General features: G+C 31.9%; 1 protein-coding gene across 29 annotated transcripts in view; it reads right to left on the bottom strand.

The window, feature by feature from the left end:
* Positions 1-12,119, bottom strand: part of trol (terribly reduced optic lobes) — a 1,284,884-nt gene that overhangs the window by 208,919 nt on the left and 1,063,846 nt on the right. For 26 of the 29 annotated variants that reach the window (XM_081736787.1, XM_081736791.1, XM_081736768.1 and 23 more), the window contains one exon: positions 5,562-5,672. The exons of the other annotated variants lie outside the window; for them this stretch is intronic. In XM_081736787.1, the coding sequence (XP_081592913.1) occupies positions 5,562-5,672 (111 nt within the window). The remainder of the gene's footprint in view (positions 1-5,561; positions 5,673-12,119) is intronic. 29 annotated transcript variants of the gene reach the window in all.

Genomic DNA, 12,119 nt, shown 5'->3' with positions numbered 1-12,119 from the left:
ATAAATTCATAAAACAACTGATGGTTTGAAACGATCTATTACGTAAAATCAAATTTTAGATATCCAAATTTGACAGTGTATCATTAGGCAAAATCTAGCTTTAGAACAGGGTAATTTCTACATAATACAATGGCGAGTTATCACTTGAAGCAAGCTCTTATGGGATAGACTTTTTCAAAATTTTAGCCCTAAGGGTGATGCTTTTCTTTTAAACCACTGTCATTCGCTTCAACAAATTCACTATGATGAACATAGAAAAGAGAGAAGAGGGTGAGGTGTGTGTATATATATATGTTATAGCATAGTTTTAACTGTTCGATAAATTTCATGATAGAAAATATTGAAAACATAAACTTTATCCGCAATTAATAAAATAAGAATACAAAAACTGTGAAATAGATTTTTTTTTTAATACAAAGATCATCAGGTGGGCTCAGAAATTTATATGTAACACAATGTACTGGAAACAAGACGCATGCAAAGGAGAAAAACGAACAGTTTTATCTTAAAGCCTTTTTGCAAACATTTCTGGCAATGCTCATGACTCGTGACGTGTTGTTAAGATAATGTCAACTGATACTAATGGGATTCAGTATTCTATAGTACAATTAGCATTACGAGGTAACCGTAAAGCATAACGACAATCCTTACAGTAAGATGAATCTTTCTGTGAGCAAATACAGCTCAGATATTCTGCAGAATTTAAAGATCAAAGTAAGGTAGCGTCTTTTCCATTTCCTGTAAAATATTCATATATGAATTTAAGTTAAGCACATCATATGTTTCTTCCAAACCAAAGATTATTTGTTTCGTGAAGAGTCGGGAATACTAAAGAGAGAACTGTAATCGAAAAGTTTAAATACGTAACATGGAGCTGAACTGCTTTTTTGGAGGGAAGCAACAATAACAAATAATTTTTCTACAAAGTGTTGCAATACACACTGTACTAAATGATAAACGTGTCCATATTCAACACGTTTATCACTCGATGATCAAATAAAGCATCTAGTCGAATGTAATGCGCATTTTTCTTGACTAAATTTTGCTTCTTGAATCAAGTACGCATTAGAATTGACAGCATGTTAGATTCGAGTACAAGTTTGTTCTAAAGATGATGATGATAATAGACGAAATAATTGAGTGAAGAAAGCAAAAGAAAACAGAAGAACCCACAGAAAACCTAAAACATCGCGTATATCCACCTCAAATCCCACTAGCATGAGCTGGAATCGAACTAGTGACTCCACGCTCAAGAGATGAGCACTCTATCACTGAGCTACCATCTCTTCTTCCCCCTCCTCTAAAGAAAAATGTTTCTTGGAAATATTTGTACGTTGTGAAACAACAACAGATTTGGAAAGATTCCTTTTAATTCTTAAATAACTAAGTATTTTCCGTTGCAAGTTAAGATAAATTCACCGTTTAATGTTGTATAACACAAACGTGTTGAACACAACAAAATTCCATTTCTATTTCTATGCTAGCAAATCCGCTTATTTAGTGGGCACGAATTCCCTGACTTTTCCAGGTAACTACATTTCCAGGTCTATATATAATGTAAAAAGAAGCAATTCTATTTTCTTTCTGATCAAGAAGTCCTTTTCTACTATGAACACTCATGTCCAAAATTATTGTCGCATGTCTATAAATATGTTGTTGTAGGAATATAATTTGATAACGAATTTACCCGGTATTTCTTATAATGTTAGTATGTGTATAATCGGCAAAGACATGTATGTGGCAAATTTCATGTCAAAAGAGAAGTAAATAAGAACAATAAAACGAAAATAAAACTTTCTTTTCCATTTAGCAACATTTTGTTTTACTCATTCTAATTTGCGTATTTATAATTTTTTTCCTATGAAATTTATTACAAATATACATTTCCCGATTATACACATAGTATTAGTATTAAAAGTACCATACAAAATCATTATCAACTTATATTCTTACAAGAAGACAGTTAAAGATATGCGACAATCATTTTGGACATGAGTGTACATGTAGATGTTCAAAGTGTATATATAGTGCATATATAGGCAAAGAAATTTTGCAAAACAGACCAATTTATTTTATAAAATACTTCCTACCAAACAGCTGGGTAAGTTGTTCCTGTAACAAAATAGAGATTTAAAACAATGGGTTTTAAAATTAAAATCCTTAAATTAGTTAAAATTCTCTTATTTTCCCAGAATTTTTCAGTTTTTCATGAAATTCTCCGACTGTTCCATGACTTTTTACGAGTAAAATGAATTTCCTGACTTTTCCAGGTCTTCCCGATCAGTGAGATCTCTGCGTTTACTTAAAATTTTGAAAATTTTTCAAGAATCTTTATATAGGATTTAAACAAAATTTTTGCTAAACTTGAAGAAATGACTCTAAAATAATTAATTAAAAATATCACGGTCTGATAGATATGCTTGTGTATGTTGCTTATGTTCATTGCTTTATTGTTATAAATAAATAAATAAATAAAGTAATTAAACTCCATATTCAAAACTGGTTCTTTTCTATTTAAATTTTGTCTAAGGCATTGCTTACAGCAAACACAATTACGTTCACTCACTTAAAATAATGCACTCGGGATAATGATGTTCAAAATATTCAGGAATTTCCAGAGTAGGCTTTACAACAAATTTCTTGTGGGCACACTCCTGAATTTGTTACTAAAATTGTATTAATCGTAATATGTTTTTTATTATAACGGAATCGAAACTAACCTTTGATACAAGGAAAGTTATTTTCTGCTTTACTATCAATCACATTTGATTAACAGAGCAAATAAATAAATAAATAAAGGTGGGGGAGGGGGACTAACTTACTGTGATCTCCAACTATATACCGGTAATAAACGTTTGGAACGTAAATAGCGGTATACAATACTGTTCAGTAATAGGATTTTCATAGGGAGAAAGAGACCTTATAAAAATGGGTATTACAACTACTTGGGTCTGAAATCAAATGAACAGTGCCCAAAGGGGAATTTCTAAAATCTGAGGTTACTGGTCCAATAATCCGTGATCTCACACTATTTTCGGGAGAGGGTGAGCACTGCAACGGTTTCTTTGGACCTTTTTGTTTTATTTAAAGGGAATTCAAAATAACCTGGTAGAATGTTTGTGAAAGCGTATTGAGAATTGTGATGTAGACACGTCGATATTTTTTTTTAAAGAGTTTGACTTATCAACCGAAACACCTTTAGAAATTTATCCTATCTGTTCGTATGTCCGTTCGTTCGAGAGACAAAAATCTCAAAAACTACTTGATGGATTACCATCGATTCTAGCCACGATGTAAAAGGTCAAAAGTCAGGAATCGCGTAAGTTGATGGAGATGATATTCAAACCGAGAGTTGCAAACATCAAACTATTTCCAGTTTTTTTATGTTGATTACAATAGAACAAAATGATAACAGATAGTGAGAAAAAAATTCCTGTAATTGATTAAGTATTGCAGGTCCATAGGATACGTTTTATTTCCATTCTTAAGTCTCTATTACACCCGCAAGTGATAGAAATTCACTACAACTTCTGGTTTTAATATTGGTCTACATATAGCAAAAATGAAAGAAATAGCGAGAAGCTATTTTTTTTCCTTTTTTGGATCGATTTACCGCTCTAAGAAATGCTACCATCTTCTCTCTTGACTCTCTATTCAAACCGGAAGTGGCAGAAATCACCCACTGCCAGTTTTAACATTGATCATTATAATTTAAAAGCGGTAACAGATGGCGAAAAGTAGTTGCCTGCAATTGATTAAGCGTCCCACGGATATATCCGAAAGTGTCCTAATCTTTCTATTAAAACAGGAAGTGTAAGAAATCTATTACTATTTCCAGTTTCAATATACATTTCTACAAAAAAATCATACAAACCAAAATCGTTCACCTGGTATACAGTTGACACTGGTCCTTGTTTACATTAAAGTATTGTGCTGCCAATTAGTTCTAAACTTTATAAGATAATTATATGGATACATTGTATTCATTATTTATGAATACCGATCAATAATACTGTAGCATCTTTACATTTATGGCGTTGACAGTCTAGCAACAAACATTTTCTCCATATTGATATATTTGATTCATGTATGCTTTAATACAGTAATTTCCAATTGCCCGATGTACGCAGTAGGAGAGAGCTTTTACGATCAAGGCCAGGCCAGAGAGAACAGTTTCAGCAAAAGAAGGGGAGGGAACGAAATAGTTGCAATGAAATAAAACTGGTGCTGTCAATGTACGATTAGTCATGAATTCAAGAGAAATGTATCTACAAAACCATGGATTACACCTGTTTACCCTTATCAGTCTTCTATCAACGCTAGGTTTGCTGTTTGCTCCTTGCTCTCTGTGCGATTTACTGAGAATACGGACAGTAAACTGTGACGTCAGAGAGCATCCAGTTGGAAATGACTGCTATAAAATACATCTTTACTTCAATCATCGATTATCAAGTTACTGGAATGTAACTCGTCATTCATGCAATGTAGATATACATGAACTATAGAAATGTATACGAAAATAATGAATACACAAAAGAGTGTTGGAAGATGAGATGCTACAAAGTGCTTACGAATGTGACACTGACTGTTGCTAAGGAGAATGGGAGTTAGTATGTGCAAATAGAATGCAAATAAGATAAAGCTTGCAGATAAATTGATTTTGTGATTGAAGATTACGTACGAGATTATAAATGTTAATAAATTTGATTCTAATAAAAAAGAGAAAGAGGTCATGTTCTATAATCTTTGTGATACACAAAGTATATGACTATTGCAACACTATCAAAATTCTTCTATAACCAAAAAAACACAATATATTACTTTATCTATTTATCCTTAATCTGTGCCTTGACTATCTTCTGAATCTCTTAAATCTATATCATTCACAAACTCATTATCTTAACATATCTTCCAATCACAATCGTATTTCTTAACATTTATAATCTTCCACTACTATCGAATCACAAAGTTACAACTGATGTGGACATTTTTTCGAGCTACCCGGTGTTTGGTAGAGCAATTAAACGAGTTTTGACGGAATAATATTACTTTTACACTCTTTTTTGACACTGTTTTATGTTGTTGTTGTTATTGTGGTCTTATTTTTTTCTTTCTTTTGTTAACTTTTCCCTGTGTAAAATGGCAAAGTTATGCTGTATCTGAGAATTTGTTCAATAAATAAATAAAAATCAATCTATCTTCAAACTGTATCTTATTTGCATTTTATTTGCACATACTAACTCCCATTTTCCTTAGCAACAGTCATTGTCACATTCGTAAGCACTTTATACCAATCTCATATTCCAACAAAAAGCATGTATTTATCTGATAAAAGAGTTGCTTTGATATAATATACAGCCTGGTTCTGCGAACAATTATTAAATGTCGTGTGGATAAACGTCTGTTTTATTTTTTTATATACGTTCAGATTATAAACTTACATCAAACCTCAAGTACTGATATCTTGGGGAGTCAATGGAAGAAATACTAAAGATCTATATACATAATTTACAAGGGAAATAAATGAAAATTATCATCATGTAATTCAAATAGCTACATACCACAATCCAATTCATCTGATCCATCAGAACAGTCTCGGAAACCATCACACCTTCTTTCAGCATCAATACAAGTATTGTCCTCACACCGAAATGCCCCAGGATCACACAACCCTTAAGAAAGGCATGAACAAAGCAAAGGCACATGACACAAAAGCGCTTCACGCATACACATGAGGGCGTACTCAGAATTTCTCTGGAGACGCGGGAGAGGGGTGAAGTCTCTTGAAAGTTAAATTATTATTTGAAACTGCGGATGCATATACCAAAATCATCCAGAAAATAATATCGATTTTAGAACTGAAAACTGAGCATAAAGGATATATTAGCAAGAATTTTTTATTTTATATGTACAAAATGTTAAGCTATGGTTCCCTCTTGAATAATATCGTAGTACACTATATGGCAAGCTTCTGCATTTCCTTGTCATATATTTCCGCTGCCAGTTCATTCAGAAAAATACTGTATGATTTCTTTAGCTTAGCTCTGAAGTGTTTCTTATTATAAAATAGCTTCGGTTATATATATATATATATATATATATATATATATATAAAAAGACACCACTAACAATCATGTGTGACAGTAGATTAAATGCTCCAACACGTTACCACGTAAAGAAACAAATGGTTTCAAAGTTCGAACTGAGTAGCTCCCAGCTATCCGACTTGCATCCAGAATGTGGCTTTCGTCTTCCCTCACGAAACGTTCGTTTAAAATAATATAAAGTCTTTTACAATACAAAAATATATGAGAGTACCATCAGGAATTAAACTGGGATATCACGTACTGAACGCTGATTTTCACGAAATTGACGGAGTCTTCGAAAGGAAAAAATGCGAGTGGAGCAGGAAGCATAATGAATAACAACTGAATACATTAGAAGTGGAGCTGACTGAGTTTGAGTGCTTAGTTTTATAATGTATATCAAGGAAGTATATGTACTTAGTGTACTAAAATAAGAGTGGCTATGAGGGGGGGGGGGGTATATAGCCTATTAATTATTTGATTTATGTCAGGGTTACGAAGCTGTGAGCTGAAACGTACCTGAGATTCAAGTATTAATAATATGTGATTCTGCATTTTATTTCGATGTTATTTTGATTAAGTTTATATTACGTTTTGAAAAGGTATTAAGCTATTTTAGAAAGATGTACATTTCAGCCTTGATCGGTAGGGCTATGAAATTAAGTAACACCAACTATTGTAAAAATCGTTACGGATTTGAGTAATAAGATACAAGATAAGATACAAGTAACAAATGTATTTATAAGCTGTGAACAATCTCAGCTGTGAATATGTAATAAGGTACTCCTACCAATGTACCTCTTAATATTTTCTACGTTGTAGGACACCGTGTTCAGCGAATTTTAATCTGTTAGTTTGAAAGGAGTAAAATGTCGCAAATTTATTTAAATATTTATTTCTCTTCGTTTTATTATTTCTTGGAATGACTATAATGTATGATTAGGCGTTTATGTGTTCAAAGTGTTTGACATGGAAAAGTGAAATGAAATTTTCAGTTTTGCGTCCCACGGTTATGTCGTGTTGGCTAAAGGAGATGGTGATGATGAGAATTAATGAAGTAGTGGAATTAACCCTTTAACACACCATTTTTTCCGATCAAACTGATTTTTTAAAATTTGGAGTGTTTTTTGTGTAGGAAACAAGTTTTTTTTTTTAAAAAAAAAAGACAATGCAAATAACATGTGGTCTATGGGATATTTTATGGTGTTTGCATATAGGGTCTAAGCAAAGTTGCGCGTTGACATCTGCAAAGTTCATTAAAACCAGATAGAACCAATAAAACGCGACGAATGTCAGCGTACTTGCACTTTTGCACTCATTACACTTCTGTCTAACAGAAAAAATTCCATATAAGGGGAAAAAATGTTCAAAAATCAGTTACATACCAATCGGTAGACCTCATTAAACTGTACAAAATGATATGGTTAAATGTCAACTCTCATGTGTAATATTCGAGAAAAAGGGTTTTTTTTTTCGTAAGCCTAAAAAGTAATACTTTGTTATAACCACGCCACCTATTAAAATGCTACTGAAGTAATCCTCATTATGTTTTTCATTGTAACACTATCAAAATAACGATTACTGATATATACACCCTACAATTATAATTAACTCTAAAACCTGACTATAATATTGTCCAAACACGGGTATACGTATATCACTCGGTAGAAAGTGATATGCTTGAGGATAAATCATCTGCGTAGTTTTCGAGAAAAATCAATTTAAAAAATAGCGCCAAAAAGTGAATCGTTCATTGTCAATAATATATAATACTATTTATTCTGCTGGATCAGATACTTTATCTATTTATATATTTTATATGTAAAAAAATCTTAAGTAACACGTTCAGAGGCGGCTCGTGAGGGAAATAACACTGATAAAAATTAAAAGCCTTTTTGCTTGAAACTAAAAGAAGAAAATTGTCATATACAAAAATTAATACATTAAGTAACTTTTGTTCCCATAATTCCAAGCGATAAAACCTTTAATTTTTACCAGTGTAATTTCCCTCACGAGCCACTTCTGAGCAGATTGTATTTATTGTTGTTCTCCTCCTAACGGAGACACATGCAGTATATTCGTAACAGCAGCACAATCCTAAAAGTACTGCACATGTTACTAGTAATATTCCGCACAGTTCGTTTTCAGTTTTAAAAGGATACTACTTTCTATAAGATTCTCGTATATTTTAGTATTTCATTCTAGAGTCCTTAAGTAGTGTGTTCTAATTGCCAATATTCTTTCGACTGAGTACGTCCTCACAGATACACACATGTATAACCAGACTCACACAAGAGGGAAGTGTTATATGACAAAGCAGAATTAATGAATGATGTTAAATAATCATATAATATGTTTCATTATAATAATAATTGTAATTTTCAGACTATTTACTTCTAAATAAAAATAGTTAAATGTTTTCATTAATTCTTAATTTTTTATAGTAAACTATGTACATCTTGTTCCTTCAGCAAAATTTGAATAAATTATTTAATCCTTCATAAATATAACTATATTACTAAAATTGATAGAAATGTATAAATATTTACACAAATAAAATTGAGTTAATACGATTAATTATACTCTCAAATCGCATAACAAAACAATAAAAACTAAAATACTCGTTAGTAAGTTATATAATCACTCCAAATGTTAGGTAGAAAATTTATGGTGTTAATTTTATTAAGTTAACAATGTTAACAAATATCTGTGTGACCGAAACAAGGATATAAAAGAAGCTTTTTGCATTTAAAAACAGATAATAAAATATGATAGGAGTAATGTAGCTGAAACCAATCCAATCGCTTATAAATTTCACAACGGTAGTCCAAATAAGAAAGGCATGCAGTCAAAGCTAAAACACAATTCAAATTTTTGTTTGTGCTTATGTAAGTCACAACCAAAAACGCATATCCATTTCAATTCACGTTTTTCTAATGAAAACTTTGGTCCAACCAAACTAGTAATAGAAAAAATGAAATGAAATCTTTGTTTTACATCCCACGGTTATGCCGATTAGACTAAAGGAGACGGTGATGATGAGAAATAAATGAAATGGTGGAATGAAGAAAATGGAAGGAAACGGGAGAACCCCAAGGAAACCCACGCACACGGTGTTTGTTCACCACAAAGTTCACTTGGCGCGAGATGGGATCGAACCAGGGACTCCATGCACCAGAGGTGAACGCTCTACCATTGAGCCCCCGCGAGCCCTAGAAAGTAGTAATAAACAAATAATTATGTTCTCCCTACATCTACGGGAAGTATGCTTACATTTTGCGCACAAAAGAACACATATGAGATGGATAGGCAATTTTACTGTGACTTTAAATACATATCCATATTTTGAACTTAATGGTTACTTCATATGAATCATCAATTTCAAATTCATACATTTATTTATGTCTATTACATAATTAACTCAAAATGGTAGTTAAAATGTGTAAGAATAACGGATTTTTGAGATGTACTTTAAATTTCCATCAAATTATTATTTTAAAAAAGAAATAGAAATGTTTTTTTTTTTTTTTAATGTAAATTCAAAATTGATATATCTAGCTTACGACAGACTTGATTACATGCAGAAAAAATGTTGGAGTATTATTTGACTATTCTTTTTGCAAAATAAATAAATATTTACAGGTTATGTTCATTGTTACTAAGGTTTTACATGTAATTTTGATTTATGAAATTAACTCAACATATATGATAATATGTGTGATTATAGTTACACAAAGAATTCCATTCTCTAAATTTCTGAAAAGCAAATTCAGTTTTTTTTATTATTATTAAATACTTCAATAATTAGTTCTGAAAGGCACAGGTAACAGATTTAATTACTGTAGTTATTTCGTGTAAAATATACTTAAATGTAGCCAGTCCGTATTGAAGTTACTTGTAAAATACGCATATGTATTTTTATGTTATATATGAAGTAAATGATAAGGATATGAAGGAAAATGAAAATTGTTAAGCAAAATAACAATAACACAAATTATATTTTTTATTATAAAAGCAAGAAAACGTTAAGTGTGTTAAAGCAACAGAGAAAGGATTAAATTAAAAGCAAACATACATACTCACGCAACTTTAATACATTATCCAAAATAGTAACCAGCAATATTCAAAATGATCTTTAATTGTTAATTTTAGTGATTGAATTGTGGAGTCCTCAATATTGTAAGAAAAAGATTTTACTAATACAGGGTGTCCGAGAAGTCCTTCCCTGATTACAGAAATTGATAACTCAGGCTAGAAATAAAATAGAAATATGAAACTGGTGTTGAATTGTTTACAAACTATAAAAGTTTTTGTCTGTGTTAGGTGCACCACCTCATTGAGGTTTGGACGTCCGTGCCTATCTCGATAGGACATTTCCTGTGCGATGGATTGGTCGTGATGGACCAACAGCTTGGCCTCCACGCTCTCCTGACATAACTCCATTAGACTTCTTTTTATGGGGTTATGTCAAGGATGAGGTCTACCGAACACGTGTACCAGATCTTGAAACCCTGCAGCAACGAATAACCACAGTCGTTGCATCGATCCCTCCAGTGATGTTGGCTAATGTGTGGATGGAAATTGAATATCGCCTAGATGTGCTACGTGCTACCAAGGGTGCTCATGTGGAAGTGTACTGATGTGACCAAAACTTGTATAGTTTGTAAACAATTCAACACCAGTTTCATATTTCTATCTTATTTCTAGCCTGAGTTATCAATTTCTGTAATCAGGGAAGGACTTATCGGACACCCTGTATATTCATTATGATACACTAGTTACACAGTGATTAAACTTGTTATTCGCAAAGTGTAATTTCTAAACATTTGGAGGCAATAAAAAACTGGACGCAAATGTTCTAAAGTTCTTAACATAGAAATAATAAATTCTACATAATTTGGTAGTCGCGTCCACAGTAGATGTTATCTTCTTTCACCACGCAAAATGTATTGTCATCATACCTGAATAGAATTACAAAATTGAAACTTTCTCTCTCTCTCTCTCTAATTTCCATCATGTTTTCAAATCATGTCTAAAACGAAATATCCTTTGGCCTATGGTAGCGTTTCTTAATGTGTGATTCGCAAATATCCTATGTGCTCGTGACAAAAATATATATATGATTGTTTCATTTACTCTCAATGAGGTTACCGCAAAAATTTAACTTTTTTTCCTGGATCTGTTTCCAAATATTACAAATTGAGCCCTGCAGTTCTCTAAATAAGTAACTGCTTATAATATAATACCTAATCCTAAAATTTGATTTAATATGGACCCAAAAGTAAATGGTTTGCTTGTGGTTTCACCTTTCTTTCTAGTACTGAGTCTGCATGAGACGTAAACCTATACATTAATATGGCACATGATTTTCACATATTCTCAGCAGTAATTGAACACAAGAGCTTTGCACGAAAAGACGAGAAGGTCAATCATTTAACTGACGAATATATTCAGATAGAGTGAGAGAAAAAAAAAAGGTGGGTCTACTGAAGACAAAAATATATATATATGATTGTTTCATTTACTCTTCTGGATCGCAATACAGTAGTATCAGCAGGTCCGCAACATAAATAAAATAAGGAACTGCTGGTCCTTAAAATAGTAAACAGGATTTGAAAGTGGTTTTGCGATATTACTACTCAAAGTTTTTTTTATCAACACAAACGAAATCTCAACAACACATTTATCCTGGAAAAGAGAATAGAAACTTATCTTTCTGTTGTAATATTTGGCTTTTATCCAATAATAGTAATAATAATCACAAAACAAGGCAAACATCTATGTCTATTACTGTTAAAATTACAAAATACGTTATGTGTCTTCTTTTCCAATATCTCTTTATAATTAGTGGTTATAACCCTCCACCCTTATATGATTCCAAATAGCAGAAACGTCATTCTGCTTGGAGAGTTATGAAGCACTATCTTATTATACATATCACGAATATGCTGAAAGTATCAATTACGTTAATTTACTCGTTTAGAAAGCAGTGCTTATGTTGAATGACATTCATAAATAATGTGTAGTTAGGTT

This window comes from Thermobia domestica, chromosome 13, assembly GCF_964235325.1.
Source record: "Thermobia domestica chromosome 13, izTheDome1.hap1.1, whole genome shotgun sequence".
In the NCBI taxonomy this organism is placed as follows: Eukaryota; Metazoa; Arthropoda; class Insecta; order Zygentoma; family Lepismatidae; genus Thermobia; species Thermobia domestica.
The sequence above is the reverse complement of the archived record's forward strand: the minus strand, read 5'-3'. Positions and strand labels throughout refer to the sequence as shown.